The sequence below is a fragment of the Schistocerca gregaria genome, chromosome 11 (assembly GCF_023897955.1).
Source record: "Schistocerca gregaria isolate iqSchGreg1 chromosome 11, iqSchGreg1.2, whole genome shotgun sequence".
NCBI classification, from domain to species: Eukaryota; Metazoa; Arthropoda; class Insecta; order Orthoptera; family Acrididae; genus Schistocerca; species Schistocerca gregaria.
The window spans coordinates 24359408-24378484 of record NC_064930.1 but is presented as its reverse complement, the minus strand read 5'-3'; the positions used below and the strand labels follow the sequence as shown (position 1 = coordinate 24378484).

Sequence of the window (19077 nt, the reverse complement as noted above, 5' to 3'; positions counted from 1 at the left end):
AGGCCCAAAGTCTTTCCCGTGGTCGACATCATTGCCAAAACAGTGGAAACCACATTCTATTGTGGATGGATTGCTCATTTCAGAGAGCCCCTTACAATTACCACTGACTAGGGCAGGCAGGTTAAATCCTGCGCCTTTAAGGCGTGCACTGCCCTGTTAAGTGTGAAGCGCATCTGAGCAACACGCTATCATTCATCAGTGAATGGTTTAGTGGAATGTCTGCACCGACTGTTAAAGGTATCCCTTGTAAGGTGCCTCTTACATGAGGAAGACATTTTTACCAGTTTTAATACATTATTGTCTCTCACTGATGTATTCACGTTAGTTAGGAAGTGCTGTAGCTCGTAGCCGGCCATGAGTCAGAGAGCATTTCCCATGCTGGCTGGCAAGCGTCAGCCTGGGAAATATACGTGACAGGAAGTACCGCCATCTTGGCACCAGAGTCACCGATTTTGTTTATTTATATTTAATATTAAAGTCATTTATGACAACATGAATACTACGAGTAGCCTCTGGATGTTTAAAGCTATTTATCATAATTTTGCCTCGTTAAAATTCACACCTGTTCATTAACAAATGCATATCTCAGTAAGTACAAACTTGATCGGAAATCCACAAACTGACGAAACTAGTAAGAGATACGGACTGCGCGCCAAAGTCGGCAGTCGGCGTTAAGAGCACTTCCTGTCTTGTTCGATGGTAGGCGTGCTCTTGGTTACGAGCAGTTTGTGACACAAGTGTTTCATTATTGATCTAATAGGAATAAAAGTGCTATTACAGCATTCTGAATGATAATTTTGAGTAAATAGATACCCCAAAGTTGACCGACAGGAATTTCAGATAATTAGCTTCCACTGACAGACACATCCAATGTACCAATGAAGAATCTGCACGGGGCGACATTCACGAGAGCTGCACCGTGCACAGGTTGGAGGAAATCCAACGACACGACTCACCGAGGCGGATCAAGGAAGGTCCGACTTGCACTCGCAAATTCCAGGTGGAAATGCTGACCAGTCGTACTGTACGTCACACATACCACCCTCTACGGACTCACAGCTAAGCTTAGTAATACCAGTATCAGTTTAGAAGCGAAAGGATCTTGCACCCTTCAGTGTCACAAATTGCAATGTTGGACAGAAATGCTGCCTATCGTCGTCCTGCGTCTGAGCGTTTGTTGAGGACAATCTGAAATGTCCAAGAGCAGATCTCGGCTATGGCCAACCATTTCGACAGCCCGGTGAGTTCGTCAGCAACGTGTCATATTCACTTATCGAGACATCGGACTGTCGTCAAACTACGTATGCAGATCTGGCAGCTCAGTCTCGTTGAACTGAGAGATCAACAAGACTTCCTACCCTTTCATCTTCAATTACCTGTGCAAACACAACCAATTTTGTTTCTTCCTGCCATAATGCTGTGCGCATACCTCTACAGCCACCATAAGAGGGACTGTCGTATCCAGTCCTCAGCAACGATGGCAAAGTGTTTAAGTTTGATGTCATGGGTACTCCAACAACTATCTCTGTTGACTGCCTTAAAAACGTCTTCTGCACCTTCTCCAATGGTAAGAGCAAATCGCCTTATGGACCGACCACAGACGTGATCTGTGTATGTTGGTTTCACTGTAGAACACCAAACAGAAGTAGGTTTAAATTTTCTTGATCTCTGCATAAGTAGCTCCAACAACAAACACAAATTTCAAGTATACAGGAAACCAACACACACAGATAACACAATTAATAAGTCATCCTGTCACCCGGATATACATAAGACGGCTTCATACAGTGCAATGCTAAACAGAATGCACAAAATACCACTAGAACCAGCTGCCCAAATAGAAGAACTAAACACCATCAAAGCAATTGCTTACAATAATGGTTACAATCCAAAATTAATAGATGAACTAAACTCTAAGATAAATCCCCATATAAACAAATACAATAACAAAACTACATTAAAGAATACCACAACACAGTCAAATGAAAAATATGTAAGCTTGCTTTTTATAGGAAAGCTGTCATATAAAATAGCAAACTTGTTCCAAGGAACAGATATCAAAATCAGCTACTATACAAATAACAAAATAAAGAACAAAGCTATCCATAACATTAAAAATTAATACCAAACCGTACAATCAATCAGGAATATACAAACTTAACTGCAACTCATGTCCAAAAACATACATAAGCCAAACAGGGAGAAACTTCAGCATACGGTTTCGAGAACACATGAATGCTCTTCGTTTAAAAAACTTAAATAAATCCACATTCGCCCAACATGTAGCAGAAGAAGAACATCAAGTAACAGACATATCCCATACCCTACAAGTTCTCCACTTGGCCAACCAAAGGAAAAATAATGAACCTCCTAGAAGAAATCGAAATTTATTCACATAAACATGCATCCCCTTCTGACATACTTAACGACCACACAGAGCTGCCAAACCGAATGTTTCTAAAAAACTTCCACACTCTACTTATCAAACCACTTACTAAGCACAATCAAGAAATGACATAATCTATTATAAACCCAACAAATGCATGTAAAAATATAAAACATAAAAATCTTAATTCTAAAAACTTTAATTCTATCTTTGTTGTATTGTAAATGTATGAATTACTGCTTTGTATAAATGTGTTATGTTAGTTTATTATCTTCAATACTACAAAAAAAAATTGTATACATCGTACTTAGAATACTTCTATCAGCCAAGTCAATATTTAGAAAACAGTAGCTTATCTTAGAACGTCAAAACTTTCGTAAAAAAATAACTCTGTCCATAGATAAACCATTTGTATGTGAACAAAAACGGTCAGTCGACAACATGGCGGATAACGCAGTGCGCCTGTGTTTGTGTTGTTGCAAAAAAGAAGAAAAGCCAAAAAAAAACAAGGAGAGGGGAACGTAAGTAAAATGAACAGCTGATAGTGTGTGACTTTAAAATCGCAAAATTGAAGTAAATGATTGGAATCATTGCTTTTGCACAGGCCTGCTGCAGCATCCAAACAGCTGTCGAGATTGTACTACTGTAGTAACTGAAGATCCATGTAATTTGCCAGATGAAGGTGGGTGTAAACCCGAAATGCATATTGGTGTAAATAAAAACGCATTAAAAAGTGGCTGGTTGCTGTATTTTTCAGTGAAATATCATTAATGGTTAACATCTGACCACTATGCTCTGACAAATCATTGACTATTGGTTTTCTTGCCTGATCAATGTAGGTTGTTGGGACTAACAACTATCTTCAATGGCTATTACATTACATCCTTCAACTCATGCAGGGAATTTTACTGTGAAAATAATCCAAAGCTGGATATCAACACTCTGGATGGTCAGTACTATCTGATAAAAAACCTACATTCAAGTATCCACAAACAGTTATTCTTCAGTTAAGTCTGCATAAGCTTATTAGCACTGTTCACAGTTGCTGAGATATTTTCTGTGGGTGGCCTTTAAACTGTCAGTGCTACAACCTCGTTTATTTCCTGATCCACGACTGTAGCAAGACATTCAAAAATCTGTTCAATATAATACTCTTTAAACCTAAAGAGATAAGGTTTTCAACCACTTTTTAAATATACAGCCACTGTCCCCTTCCCTTTTATTAGTTCCATAGCAAATCAGTATGACATCGGCATGTATCTGTCAAGATGGAACTGTTCAATTTCAGTGATTCCCATGCGTTTCTGACACAGTAGTAAGACCTCTCTTCCGATGTTTCACTAGCACTTGCGCCTTATGCACTATCCTGTTAGACTGCTTAAGAACTTCTTAGGATGGTCGAATGTACGGTCAGAGGAAGGCAACGGCAACGGCAACGGCAACCACCTCCATTAGGACCTCGCCTAGTATGGCGGTGTCGTTCCCCCTGCGATCTGTCAAGAAGCGTGAGACTTCGTTTCCAAACAAGACGAGAAGGATGTGATGTAAAACACAATTACGCAATACAATGACAGGTATCTTTCTGCGTAGCAGGAAGTGTTGTTAAACAGGAACGTTTTCATTTCAGTTTCAAATTACACTTTGCTGCCTGTCACACATTTTGTATCACTGCATAAGCGATCAAACCGTTTGGTTCAGCATTGTGAATCCCTGTTTGCGCTACAGACAACCTCAATGTATCGTAATTAAAGTTAATTTCCCCCCTCTGATGTTGTAATTATGGACGTCGCTGTCCAATCTGAAGTACACTAGATTATCCACAACAAACTTCGTAAGCGAATAACTGTACTGTCAATTGGATAGATTGTGCTACTCACACGCCGAGCAGCAGGTATGCACGACGAGACGAGTGCTCACGTAAGTTTTCGGCGAAAGCTTTCTTAAGAAACGAAACAAAGAACCTAAAACACACACACACACACACACACACACACACACACACCTGTCAATGGCTGTTCTAGTCAGGATCTTTTTCAAAGGGAGAAGAAATATGGACAGTGAATAATTATGGGCGAGACAAATTTAAGGGCATGAAATGCTGCACCAACAATTAGCGCGGCCACGTAGACGTCTGTTGTGCGGGGACGGCACCGTTGATACGGTGTGGCTCGGATGTCGGAGCGACTGCAGTTTGGTAGGTAATGTAAAACACACGAAACAATATAAGTAAACAGCGCAACCATGACTCATGTATACAAAAGCCAATATTGCTTGAACGGCTCCACTTAAGAATGAAATATGATGCCTTGAAACTTCAGATTACGATCGGATTGATTACACCCGTGGATGACGCAAGCCAGCATTATTGATGGAACAACTACGTCCCTACACAATCAAAACTCCAGCTGCTACCACAGAAGTCGACAGATTCCACAAATGGGCACTGCCACGTCAGAAAGACATCACGAGGAAGTATAACCGTGGAGATATAAATGGAGCGAGCCTAATGTTTAGGGCTATTCACGGTGATTCACAAAGATACGCAAATTCGTTTAATATTTTATTCGGCAAGTAAAACTACAGAAAAAAGTTAATATAAAACATAGGTGCGCAAATGTTTAGTTACAGAAAGATTTTGCCTGCTGCTAATATGAATCCATTGCACCGCTCTCTCATTCTCCTTATAATAGTGGATGTTGCACAGTGGTATCTTCATAATCATTATTTTATAATAGCACTTTTTTTAGTGACAAATTGGTGATGTTCCATGACGACTGGGATATTTTTTTCCATTTTCTTACACAACCGAGGTCGTCTATCTGAAGGCGAAAAGTTCTTTAGGTTTTACGATAACACAACTGCGTTGGCGCCCACAATGCATATGTGTACGAACATAAGTAGACGAAGCAAATTCTACCATATGACATTTCAAGCAAAAAAGTCAGCTTTAATGAAGGAGTAAAATACAATTGTTTATGACATTATTCATTACGTAAGAAAAAACATAATATAAGTTTAACAGGCTTCATTAATTCGTTTGAAGCTTTCTTTGATGTGTATGAATGTACATATTTTTCCTATCAAATAACTGTCGATGTTTTGAAACGTTGTCTCACTTCTCAGTAATTTACCAAACCTAATTGATCAAGAACATAGGATATAAAGTTTGCTTCGGCCATTGACAAATTTTGTCGTTGTTAGCTCCTCAGTTCTGATACTATAATATTTTATGTATATTAGTGATGATGACTCAAAACCCCAATTTTGCCGTTCAGTACTGTGTTAAATGACTTGACAAAATGTGACATGAAAGACATTGTAAATACATGCGGATGTGAAGATTCTGTGACGTCATGCTCGTTCATTTTGCTCTTCAAAGCTAAGAGCCCAATTTATTTCAAATATCAGACGTAAACTGCTATGGTGCCTGCAAACGTCTATACTAAGTCAACAGCACCTGCGAAAGGAATCTGTCTTTACTAGCGATATGACAACATTCAAAATTTATAGGACAAATGTCGGACAAATCTACGGCGTCCCGAGATCAAGTGACCATTGTGGCAACGTATGTTGACAACACAAAATCAATTCTGCGCTTCTGAAATCTCACTCCAGAGATATTTCCACTCTATGTCGGCAACTATTAGTGAGTTGTTTCAGTCGTTTCCTAACCTTGAAATGAGTTAGTGTCCTGTATTGTTCAGTGGAACAAAATAATAATAGTGTATTTAAGTGAAACCACGTAGTAACTGTTGCAATTTGAAGATTACTTATGAAATAGTGATGCCTTTACGGTTTACTACAAAGGAATACGCCCCATACGGTGTTTGTTCATGGCAAATGAGATGACAATGCTATGGCTGCAGTTAACGAATATCGCGTACGTCATCCAACTCGGAGGATTTCGAATGCACGAACCGTTAGAGGAGTATTTCGAATGTTACGGGAGACAGGTGCTCTATCTAGCGATCATAATGACTACGAGCATTCGATACACGAACACGATGATGAGGATATGTGATGCTGTTCAACGTAGCCCTAGAACTTATGCTGAAAACCCTGCGCAATTGTCTGGGTTTTGAATAACAAACTAGGCCAAGTAGTTAATAAATTAAAAAAAATTGCGAAATTACTTCTTTGCTTCTCTGGATGTTCTGAAAACTGCTGCAGATAGACATCTCGGACGTGTTTTATTACATTCACCATACCAATGACAAAATAAATGGAAATCGTACAGTTTTGCGATGACTTCATATCTGCGAAGTTGCTAAATTTCAGGCAAAATCTTGGCCGTAACTCCGCAACTACACGGACCTACGTTTATATGAGCTTTTTTTCTTTAGTTTTACTTGTAGAATAGCATATTAAAACATTTGCACATCTTCATGAATCACCATGATGGCAAACGATGGATTAAAGTTTGTGACGTAATGGCAACTTTTCTTTGCTTCCACGGTAACATACCTTTGATGAGGAAACAAAGTGCCGGAATTGTAGTTGCCAGTTGTGCTTGCAACATTCTTCGAAAGAGTTAATGCATCATACTTCCCCCGGGCCGGTAAAGTTTACCCGCTTTAACAAACCAGTGATATTTCTTTCGGGCGATGTGCTCGACGGAACATGTATTCAGCTACGTAAACCGCGAAATGTGGGATGGCACCAGTGGCGGCTCGTAGATATACATTCTGGGCGTTCGCAAATTTTTAAATTCAGATAAATATGAGTGTGCGAAATTAACAGCATCTGCTTATAACAGTTATGCTCATCAACATATTTATATCTGTACAACTTCAGCCGCAGTAAATAATAATAACGATAATAATAATAATAATAATAATAATAATAATAATAATAATAATAATAATAATAATTATTATTATTATTATTTGCATAAGTTCTCTGAAAAAAAGGAAGAATTGTTTTTGTGGAATTTTGTTGTTTTGTACATAAGAACAATTTATGGCAAGAGCGAAAAAATGTTCAGACTTTCGCTACTCTCCGTTAGACAAAGTTGTTGCCTTTCTCCACTGTTGTTCAACGCATATCTTGGAGAGATTATTGCGAAAGGCTTAGATGGGAAAAGAGGAATATGTATTGGTGGAAAGAGAATAGAATGTATAGGTTTCCTGATGACATGACATTAGTGGCAGAAAGTTAGTGGACAGTGAATAACATGTTGAAAGATCTGAATGAAGCTTGTGTGGAATATGGGATACAAATAAACACAGCAAAACCAAAGAGTATGGTCATCAGTACAAGACTCAGACTGTCCAATATTAAAATAGGAGAATCTACCATTAGCCAAGTAAGTTCATTTATATATCTTGGAAGAACAATAACTGAAGACTTGAGATGTCACCAGGACGTGAAAACTCCAACTGCCACAGCGAAGGAGGCATTCAACAGAAAGAGGAGACATATGTGGCTAATTAGATATAGGTCTAAGGAAAAGGCTTGGTAAATGTCTTGTCTGGAGTGTGGCACTAAATGGGGCAGAAACATGGACGCTGAGACGAGAGGATGAAAAAAGGTTAGAAGGATTTGAGATGTGGATGTGAAGGAGAATGGAGAGAATAAGCTGTATGGAAAGAGTGAGTAAAGAAAGAGTAGTTGAAAGGCTTGGTGAGAGAAGATGTCTGCTGAAGGTTGTAAGAGAAAGAAAAAAGAACTGGTGACTACCCTGCACATAAAAGAACAAATAAAAATGGTGAGCGACGAATTGATATTTGTAAGAACTGTGATATTCTTTTAAAATCCACAGCCTTCCAGCGCCTTCCTCGAAACGCCAAAACTTGGACACACCCTAACGCAATGTTTGGAGAGTTCCAGGTGGACCATGTAGCTGTCTCTAAGAAATCCACCACGGAAATTTTCAATGTTACAGTTTTGAGGAATGCCAACGTTAATTCTGATCATTACTTGTCTCTGGTAAAAATGAATATCATCCAAGATAGCCGAAAGAACCTTTCCAATATTTCAAGACCTCCAAAATTTGATATAAGTAAACTCAAAGATGTCAACAATAAATTTACAGAAACTCTACACAGCAAACCAAATAAAACAGACTGGAACAGAACTACAGAAGCCAAGGTACAATCAGCCACTGAAATTATACTGACAAATAAAAAATATAAACACCCGTGGTGGAACGAAGACTGTAATGAAGCAATTGAAAAGCGAAGACAGGCTCGGATGAAATGGAATTACAAGAAAACCTTCAAAAATCACTAAAACTACTTGAAGGTTACGAAAGGTACATCAAAAGTATTAATATCAACTAAGAGACTATTCAACAAAAACCAAATAGATGAAATAGAAGGAAATTTTAGAAGTCATCACAGTCTGGAATTTTATATAGCCTCTACATCACAACTATCGAAGTTTAAACCTACTTCTCTACATATACGAGGACTAGATGGAAAACTAAATTTGAATGACAAATCGTGTGCTGCAGCTTTTGGAAATTACTTTTCACCGCTGCTGAATGCTGAAAATCCAATGAAAAGCTTGATTTCTATCCTACTATTCCTCCTGCAGATAGTCCCCCTCAAACATTAGATGAAATCATGAAAACTATACAAGGCTTGAAAAATAACAAATCTGGAGGTGAGGATCGCATATTGGCTGAAATGTGGAAATAAACAGATCACGACACAATAAAACATCTCCATGATATCATAATGAAGATTTGTGAAACTGAAACTCTACCTCCAGATTGGACCGTATCAACTATTCACCCACTTCATAAAAAAGACGATAAGAGCGATCAGGAATCTCTTTTATACCAACGACGTACAACATCTTTCTTTTCCAGAATGTTGTTAAACAGACCTGAATCAGTCTTAGATCAAGAATTGGGCGATATCAAGCAGGATTCACAACATCAAGATCCTATGCAGAGCAGGTCCATAGAAGCACAGTCAGCCAAATGAAAATCAACTGGCAAAAGAGGAAAATACAATCAGGGAAGAGAGAAAAATGTTCGTGGTCCATAGCAGACGGAAACGATAGAAAAAAATACATAAAATGAATTTGTGCGCCTACTTTCCTGCCTATCCACACTATCGGAAATCTCGACATATTGGCGAAAATACCAGCTTGCTCACGACACAAGGTTATATATTTCACTGCTGTGCCGCGAGCTAGCTATAACTTTTGTCACCACAACAATGTTTTCAGCTTTCAGATTGGTAGGTTCCGCCCACTAACAATAAATAGCCACCTCTGAACATAAACTCGACTTCTGGCTATGTTACAGATCAGTCTGTCACCAAAGCTCACAACCATACTTTTGCATTCCAGCACACGCTAGACTTCTGGCTACGCTAAAAATCAGCCTGTCACCACGACCAGGTTTTTTCTGCCAACTCAAGCTGTGCTCTCGTGTCCCTGCCTGATCATACGGAAACAGATATTCGGAAGATACAGCTTAACCACACTCGTGCAATTCGCAACGTATTCTTAGAACAATCAGATATTTGTAACAAGCAGAATATAAAAACCACAGCTTCACTCTCAGTCTCAGCAGTTTTGACCCTAGATTACTAAACCTCCCAAAACTTTACGATTGCGGTTGGTACCAATTCGAGGTTCCCGCCAATAATTTGAGCAATACATTTGTCAACACAGGGTGTAAAACAGGGCATTCTGTACTTATTTTTGTATATGACGTACCATTAAAGACCATATAACTGTAATTACTAATGCACGAACTATAAATTGTGTGGTTTCGTAAAAAAGTCACTGCCTTTAGTGTTCGAAGATTAAGTTCTGTTCTTACGTCCAAGCCGTGTCACACCCTAGGATATCGCGATATGGAAACCACGACGTAGTCGGAATAAAAGAGCTACATATTCCTTGCAAAAAATATTCCTCCCATGTAATTTTTTTCATTTAAATGTCGTCTTACATCCCATCCTAACCAAATCTATGACGAAAAAAAATAACAACAGCCAATATTTCTGACATAAAAAATATTTGTAAGGCCGTAGCTCTATTCCTGTACTGCACGCGAAGAAACAGTCACCTTGCCACTGGCTGAGTAGATCGGTCTGCCCGTGCTGGCTGGATTAGCTAACTAGATTACGTGCGCTGTCCTCAGATTGTGTAACAAAGCACTTCGCACAGGCCAATCTCGATTTCACAGTTTGCGAAGCTATCGTGCCGTTTTTTGGTGGATTTCGCATTTATTCTTGCTTATTGCGCAAATATGAAGTTTCTGTGCTACAGCGCATTAAAGATCTAACCAAGAGACATCCTTTTTTCTTTAACGGTTTTTGTGCTACATGCCTTGAAGTCCGATACCTACACTATGTGAATAAAAGTATCCAGAGACCTGGCTGAAAATGACTTATAAGTTCATGGCGTTCGCCAATCCTTAACCTTGATGACAGCTTCCACTCTCGCAGGCATACGCCCAGTCAGGTACTGGAAGGTTTCTCGGGGAATGGCAGCCCATTCTTCACGAAATGCTGAACTGAGGAGAGGTATCGATGTCGGTCAGGGAGGCCTGGCACGAAGTCGGCGTTCCGAAACATCCCAAAGGAGTTCTATAGCATTCAGGTCAGGACTCTGTGCAGTCCAGTCCATTACAGGGGTGTTACTGTCGTGTAACCACTTCGTCACAGGCTCTGTATTATGAACAGGTGCCCGATCGTGTTGAAAGCAGCAATAGCCATCCCCGAATTGCTCTTCATCAGTGGGAAGCAAGGCGGTGCCTAAAACATCAGTGTAGGCCTGTGCTGTGATAGTGTCACGCAAAACAACAAAGGGTGCGAGCCCCTCCGTCAAAAACACGACCACACCATAACACCACTGCCTCCGAATTTTACTGTTGCCGCTACACACGCTGGCAGATGACGTTCACCGGGCATTTGCCATACCCACACCCTGCCATCGGATCACCACATTGTGTACCGTGATTCGTCACTCCACACAACGTTTTTCCACTGTTCAAACGTCCAATGTTTACGCTCCTTACACCTAGCGAGGCGTCGTTTGGCATTTACCGGCGTGATGTGTGGCTTATGAGCAGCCGCTCGACCATGAAATCCAAGTATTCTCACCTACCGCTTAACTGTCATAGTACTTGCACTGGATCCTCATGCAGTTTCGAATTCCTGTGTGATGATCTGGATAGATGTCTGCCTCTTACACATTACGACCCTCTTCAACTATCGGCGGTCTCTGTCAGTCAACAGACGAGGTCGGCCTGTACGCTTCTGTGCTGTACGAGTCCATTCACGTTTCCGCTTCACTATCACATCGGAAAGAGTGGATCTGGGGATGTTTAGGAGTGTGGAAATCTCGCGTACAGACATATGACAAAAGTGACACCTAATGATTTGATCACTTTTTTTTGTGGTTTTAGGGCGCACAACTACAATGGTCATTAGCGCCCTGACTAATTTAGGAATGTACTGTGAGGCACAAGGTTAAAACAGCAACTAAAAGGGTCAACAATATAAAAGACGTATTAACAGGCATAGGATTAAAAAACTACATCATAATGAAACGTCCTTAAGACAGGTGTGTCAAGTTGATAAAACGAAGAACGCGAGCAGCAGCTCCTGGGTCATCCGCTAAAATGGCATCCAGAGTACATGGCAGGCCGAGATCAAGACGCACGTAGTAAAATCTAGACAGGACGTTAAAATGTGGCGGACCATCAGCAATTGCCCACATGGACAGAACGGTGCCGACGCTGAACTGGCAGTGTCCAATTCGTAGCCGGGCCAAAACGCCCTCCTCCCGCCGAGAAGGACGTGAGAAGGACGTCCAAGCTGCGGGAAGAGGTTTCAAGGCCCGAAGCTTGTTGTCCGTAAGTGCAGCCCAATCGGCATGCCACAGCGATAAAATGCGCTGACAAATGACCGTGCTACAATCTGATGAAGGGACACAACAAGAAGCCGTCCGAGGCTGGAGGACCGCAGCCTTGACATCTTCAGCTTCGTTCCCAGGGATACCGACATGGCCAGGAACCCACATAAAGCTAACTGGAGACCCGTCATCCACCAGCTGCTGAAGAGAGCGTTGGATCCGGTGCACGAAAGGGTGAACTGGATACGGATCATTGAGGCTCTGGATGGCGCTCAGAGAATCGGAGCAGATGACATAAGCAGAATGTCGGTGGCGGCAGACGTAAAGAACAGCCTGGTAGAGGGCAAAGAGCTCAGCTGTGAAGACCGAACAATGACCATGTAGCCGGTATTTGAAACTTTATGCCCCGACAATAAAAGAACACCCGACCCCGTCGTTGGTCTTAGAGCCATCTTTATAAATGACAGTCATATTAATGAACTTCAAACGAAGTTCGACAAAACGGGAGTGGTATACTGAACCGGGGGTAACCTCCTTTGGGAGCGAGCGTAGGTCAAGGTGAACGCGAACCTGAGCCTGGAGCCAAGGTGGCGTGTGGCTCTCGCCCACTCTAAAGGTTGCAGGGAGTGCAAAATCAAGGAGTTGGAGGAGGCGACGAAAGCGAACTCCAGGGGGTAGCAGGGCAGAGACATACAACCCGTATTGACGGTCGAGAGAGTCGTCAAAAAAGGAACGATAGGATGGGTGGTCGGGCATTGACAGTAGCCGACAGGCGTAACGACAAAGCAGTATATCGCGCCGGTAGGTGAGTGGCAATTCACCGACTCCAGCATGAAGACTCTCGATGGGACTAGTATAAAGCGCTCCGATCGCAAGCCGTAAACCCCGATGTTGTATGGAGTTGAGGCGGCGTAAGATGGACGGCCGTGCAGAGGAGTATACAAAGCACCCATAATCCAGCTCGGAGCAGATGATCGACCGATATAGGCAAAGTAAGACGGTTCGATCCGCTCCCCACGACGTGCCACTGAGAACACGGAGGACATTTAGAGAACGGGTACAACAGGCAGCCAAATATGACACATGTGGAGACCAACTAAGTTTCCTGTCAAATGTAAGACCTAAAAATTTTGTTGCCTCCACGAATGGGAGAGCAACGGGGCCGAGTTGTAAGGACGGTGGGAGAAACTCTTTGTAGCACCAGAAGTTAATACAGACTGTTTTCTCGGAAGAAAAACGAAAAGGGAGCCTGATACATCATCTGGGAGGCAATCCATTATTCGATTGATCGCTATGGCGAAGAGAGCGACGCTCAAAACGGAGCCCTGTGGCACCCCATTCTCCTGGCGAAAGGTTTCTGACAGGACAGAACCCCCACGTACCCTGAACTGTCGATCCATTAAAAAGGAACGAATAAAAAGAGGGAGGCGACCGCGAAAGCCCCATGTATGCATGGTGCGAAGAATGCCCGCCCTCCAAATCAAAGAACACAGCCGTGGTCGGGCGCTTCCGCAAGAAGTTATTCATAATGAAGGTCTACAAGGTAACCAGATGGTCAACAGCAGAGCGGCGCCTACGAAATCCACATTGTACATTGGTAAGTAGGCGTCGAGATTCGAGCAGCCAAACCAAACGAGAGTTAACCATTCGCTCCATCACCTTACAGACACAGCTGGTAAGCGAGATGGGTCGATAACTGGAAAGCAAGTGCTTGTCCTTCCCCGGCTTAGGAATCGGTACAACAATAGATTCGAGCCAGCATGCGGGAACATGTCCCTCAATCCAGATGCGATTGTAAGTACAAAGAAGGAAACCTTTACCCGCAGGAGAAAGGTTCTTCAGCATCTGAATATGAATAGAATCAGGCCCCGGAGCGGAGGAACGTGACCGGGCAAGTGCATTTTCGAGTTCCCGCATGGTGAATGGGGCATTGTAGTTTTCACAATTCGAGGAGTGGAAATTAGGTGGCCGAGCCTCCTCTGCCTGTTTTCGGGGGAGGAAGGCAGGGGGGTAATGAGTGGAGCTCGAAACCTCTGCGAAAAAGCGGCCGAAGGCATTGGAGACATCCTCAGGGGCCAGAAGGACGTCATTCGTGACCGTCAAGCCAGAAACTGGTGAGTGGACCTTAGTGGCAAATAGCCGGCGCAGGCTACCCCAGACAACAGAAGAAGGAGTAAAACTGTTGAAGGTGCTTGTGAAAGCAGCCCAGCTGGCTTTCTTGCTTTCTTTAAAAACACGATGAAACTGCGCACGTAATCGTATATAATTGATACAATTCGCCACTGTAGGGTGGCGTTTAAAGGTGCGTAAAGCACGTCGACGAGCACGTAAGGCGTGTCTACATGCTGCGGTCCACCAGGGGTCCGGTACGCAGTGTGGAGAAGAAGTAGTGTGAGGGATGGAATATTCAGCAGCAGTGAGAATGACTTCCATGAGGTGTGCGGCCTGACTATCGCAGCTTGTGAAGGTTTGATCCTGAAAGGTCGCCCTGGAAGAGAAGAGCCCCCAGTCTGCTTTGGAGATGTTCCAAGTAGTTGAGCACGGAGAGGGGGTATGATGCAGGAGATGGATAACACACAGAAAGCGCATACCACTCAAACCGGCGTGCAAGTTGGATAGTACATACAGAGAGGTCTAAATGGGAATAGGTGTGAGAGGTGTCTGCCTTAATACTGGCGCCCCTACTTTCCTTTCAGACTAGATTGAGCTGGTTGAAAACGTCTGCTAACAGGGAGCCCCTCGGACAGGATGCTGGAGAGCCCCAAAGGGGATGCTGAGCATTAAAGTCTCTAGTTAACAAAAATGGTGCAGGGAGCTGAGCAATAATTTGCAGCATGCCCGCCCTGGTAACGGCAGACGACGATGGAGTGTAAACGGTACAAATGGAAAATGTAAAAGTGGGGAGAGTAATGCGGACGGCAACTGCCTGCAGGGCGGTGTGCAATGTGATGGGATCATAGTAGATATCATCCCGGACCAGCAACATAACCCCTCCATGAGCCGGAATACCTGCCACAGGGGGTAGGTCAAAACGCACAGAGGTGTAGTGTGCCAAGGCAATTTGATCGCATGGGCGTAGCTTCGTTTCCTGGAGGGCTACGACGAGCGGACGGTGCAAGCGAAGCAGCAATTTCAAGTCCTCTCGGTTGGAGCGAATGCTGCAAATATTCCAGTGAATAAGTGCCATCGTGAGAGGAAGAAGATGCAAGAAGGGGTCATCGAGAAGGCCGCTGAGGGCCCGGTTTCGAGCGAGCACTGCCGCCACTAGCAGGAGGCGGACAGTCATCGTCTATTTGTTCTAGAGGTTCATCGGCCATCTTGTGAAGATGGCCAGGAGGGGGAGCTGTCTCCACTGGAGAACGGCCAGATGTTCGGCTACCAGCGGTGCGGCCAGTCGAAACGGGTGACGGCCTGGGGCGGCAACCGCTGGGGGGCGCAGGAGGAGAAATGCGCCGTGGTGGGGAAGGAGAACTGTGCTTCCTATGTGCCTTCTTGGAAGGTCGTTTTGTGGAAGGATTGGTCGATGGCTGAGGGTTCGAGGTACATAGAAGGTCTGCACGAGGCGGTTCTTTCTTGAAGGCCCGTGCTTCTGACTTCTGGGTCTTCGTCCTGGCAGAAGCTGATAAAGGTGCTTGTGTCGGAGGGGCGACGGGAGGAAGAGGAGACGTCGACCGGGCGATCTTAGCACTGGCCGAACGGAGGACCGTAGTGCTGAAGGTCAGATCGCATGTCTGCGTCGCCACCTCCCTGGTAGTCCGAGGAGAGGCGAGGTCAGTACTGTACTTCCCCGCTGGGAGCAACGTGGGCTTCCTACTAGCGAATAGCTTGCGAGCAGCCGAGGTGGAGACTTTCTCTTTGAGCCGAATTTCTTGGATACAGCGTTCTTTCTTGTAGACGGAACAGTCGCGGGAGGACACTGCATGGTCGCCGTGACAGTTTACATAACGAGGAGACGGAGGTGGACAGTCACCCTCATGGGCATCCCTGCCACACGTCACACATGTAGCCGCATTGGAACAAGAATGGCGAGTGTGATTGAAACGCTGACACTGGTAGCAGCGCGTAGGTGTCGGGACATAGGGGCGAACAGAGAAAACCTCGTAGCCCGCCTTGATGCGTGACGGCAGCTGAACACTGTCAAAGGTCAAGAAAAGTGTCCAGGTCGGTACAAGGTCATTGTTGACCTTTTTCATGACCCTATGGACAGCCGTCACGCCCTGCTCAGTGAGGAAAGACTGAATCTCCTCGTCAGTCAATCCGTCAAGTGATCTAGTATACACCACTCCACGAGACGAATTCAAAGTGCGGTGAGCCTCCATCCGGACAGGGAATGTGTACAGGAGTGTGGCCCAAAGCAGTTTTTGTGCCTGAAAGGCGCTCTCAGTTTTTAGTAACAAGGTACCATTACGCAACCTGGTACAAGACTTGACAGATCCGGCTATGGCATCTACGCCCTTCTGGATAACGAAAGGGTTGACAGAGGAAAGATCCTTTCCGGTCTCAGATCGAGGACTACGAGGAACTGTGGGGGCAGGCGGTAGTACTTTTGTCACTGATGGCTGGTCAAGTTTCCGTTTGTGGGCAGAAGTCGAGAGAGAATAAGAAGAGAAATCTGTTGCGGAGGAATCCCCCATGATTGCCAGCGTCTCCGATGGCGCGCTCCTTCCTTGTGGGAACCCTCTCAGAGGGCTCTCCCGCCTTAGGTGATTGTTCACACCTCCCGAGAAACGGACGGATGGACCAATCGGCATGGTCGGAAGGTGTCAGCTCAGGCAATCACCCCTCCCTGGGCCTGGTCTTTACCAGGGGGTACGTGCGTGCCTTACTTGTCTACCCAGGTCAGGGAATTACACGTTACCCCGTCACCGGCTACGCGTGTGAACGCGTGGGTCGGCCTTCAGGCACGCACAGGGAGGAAGGAAAAAGAGGAAAAAGAAAGGAGAGAGGGAAAGGACAGACTGTCTCAAACGCCAAAGCGGAGACCAGAGAAGGAGAAGAAGGCAAGGAGAAGAGTAAGTAAGACAGTGAGATGGAGAAGAACAAAGAAAGGAACCAACCAAAGGAAGGAAGAAACCAGAAGAAGTGAAAAACCAAAATGAACGCAATTATAGGTTGTGAAACCGTCCGTCTCCGGACGCAGGCGTTAACTACCCCCTTGAGGGGGAGGGGCTCCTTTTAGTCGCCTCTTACGACAGGCAGGAATACCTCGGGCCTATTCTAACCCTCGGACCCGCAGGGGGGTTGATCACGTTTGAAGTCTGTGAGTTACGCGGAGCGCCGTATTCTGCTCTCTCAAGATGTCTAATGACAACTGAGGTCGCTGATGTCGATTAGGTGGTAGTAGGTGGCGCCACAATGCACCTAATTTGAAAAACGTTTTTTTGGAGGTGGGGTGTCCGGATACTTTTGGCCACAGTGTATAAATAAAAATGTAAACCAAACAATTCGCTTAAGCAGAAAATTTACGAAGTAATTACCTTTTGGAGGTATCCGGGAAGCACTTGCATCTTCATCTTCTGCGGAAACTTGCAGTATCGCCTCTTGTATCATCCTTTTTAATTTTTTTTTACTCGATGGTTGTGATAACGAACGTAGTTCTAATGCTACATAATCGGCAAACACCTGATATTCATCAACAGGCTTCTGCATGGCTTCTACTGCTCTGCTCGGAATATCGTCCGTATTTGACTCTTAATTTTTCACACCACTTTTTGTTCCTTCCATATCACTGAGTGTGTTTTGTGGAAGAGAATTTGCCTCTCACTCATTCTTCTCTCTGGCATCTTCTCGTACCTAAAATAAATATCATAATGTAGTATGTATCTTCAAAGGGATACATTTCAGATATAATTTTGTTTCCTATAATTTGAGATGTCTTCAAAGGAAGAAACCGCAAATAGTTTTGAAAATAGATAGGGTTTTCTAAACTGCATTCGCGCTATGGTAGGAAAACATACAGTAATACAGGCTTCTGGTCCAAACAAATATGTAAGGAAGCCCTACCGTTCCAGAGGTCAAGCAATGCAAAATCGGACGTTTAACTTTCGGTCTTCTCGAGAACGAAATGCGTATGAAAACATTTTAGGACTTTCATGTGCATGTTTTCGAGTACTACGAACGCGAATACTTCTCAGTCCCGAAGAAATGAGGCGATATGCACTTTTCACAACTTATTAGTAACAGGGGAGAATTCCATTTAAGCCCCAACTGGCACACTTGATTCCCAAGTTTTCCTAACTCAACAAGAGTGCCGAAATAACCCATGGGCAATACAAATCTTTAAAGTAGAGCATCGATTATCCGAAGTAATTGGGGGATATGGGTGTTCGGAAAACTGGTTTGTTCGGATAATCGAACTGTACATGTTTATTTGCCAAAAAGAAGTACTGTACAGTAAATTTATTCATAAAAACGGGAATCTCTTTCAGTATTACAAAGTAACATACAAAGGTAACTTCAGTAGGAATATATAGTATGTGGCACAGTTTATTAAACAAAAATATATACATATTACATACGCCTTTTGCATGAACAATACACACAGTATACAAAATTAACGTTAAAAAATCCTTTATTTTGGTCTGTCTAAGCAAGCCTACACGCTTGCGAGCAGCTAAGTCACGTGCTTTTTTCATTACACATATCTGAAACTGGTCCCTTTCATCTTGGGCTTCAAACCATCGCAAGGCAGTATCTAAACAGGTGAACGCCTCAGAAGCTGTTGGTATACTTTCATCTTCACTTTCTGGAGCACTGATTGATGAGATGCTGGCGGCGTCATCTTTATCAGTGACGATGTTTACAATCTCGCTGTCCTGCATGATTTGGTGTCCTGGATCTGCATCATCGATATTCATCCATTCATGTACGTC

At 43.6% G+C, this 19077-nt stretch overlaps 1 protein-coding gene across 7 annotated transcripts in view; it reads right to left on the bottom strand.

Moving 5' to 3' along the window:
• The window catches only part of LOC126295422 (uncharacterized), a 179271-nt gene that overhangs the window by 88063 nt on the left and 72131 nt on the right, over positions 1-19077 (bottom strand). For 6 of the 7 annotated variants that reach the window (XM_049987903.1, XM_049987900.1, XM_049987905.1 and 3 more), the window contains exon 2: positions 17683-17998. The exons of the other annotated variant lie outside the window; for it this stretch is intronic. In XM_049987903.1, coding sequence (XP_049843860.1) covers positions 17683-17854 — 172 coding nt within the window. In that variant the 5' untranslated portion in view covers positions 17855-17998. The remainder of the gene's footprint in view (positions 1-17682; positions 17999-19077) is intronic. 7 annotated transcript variants of the gene reach the window in all.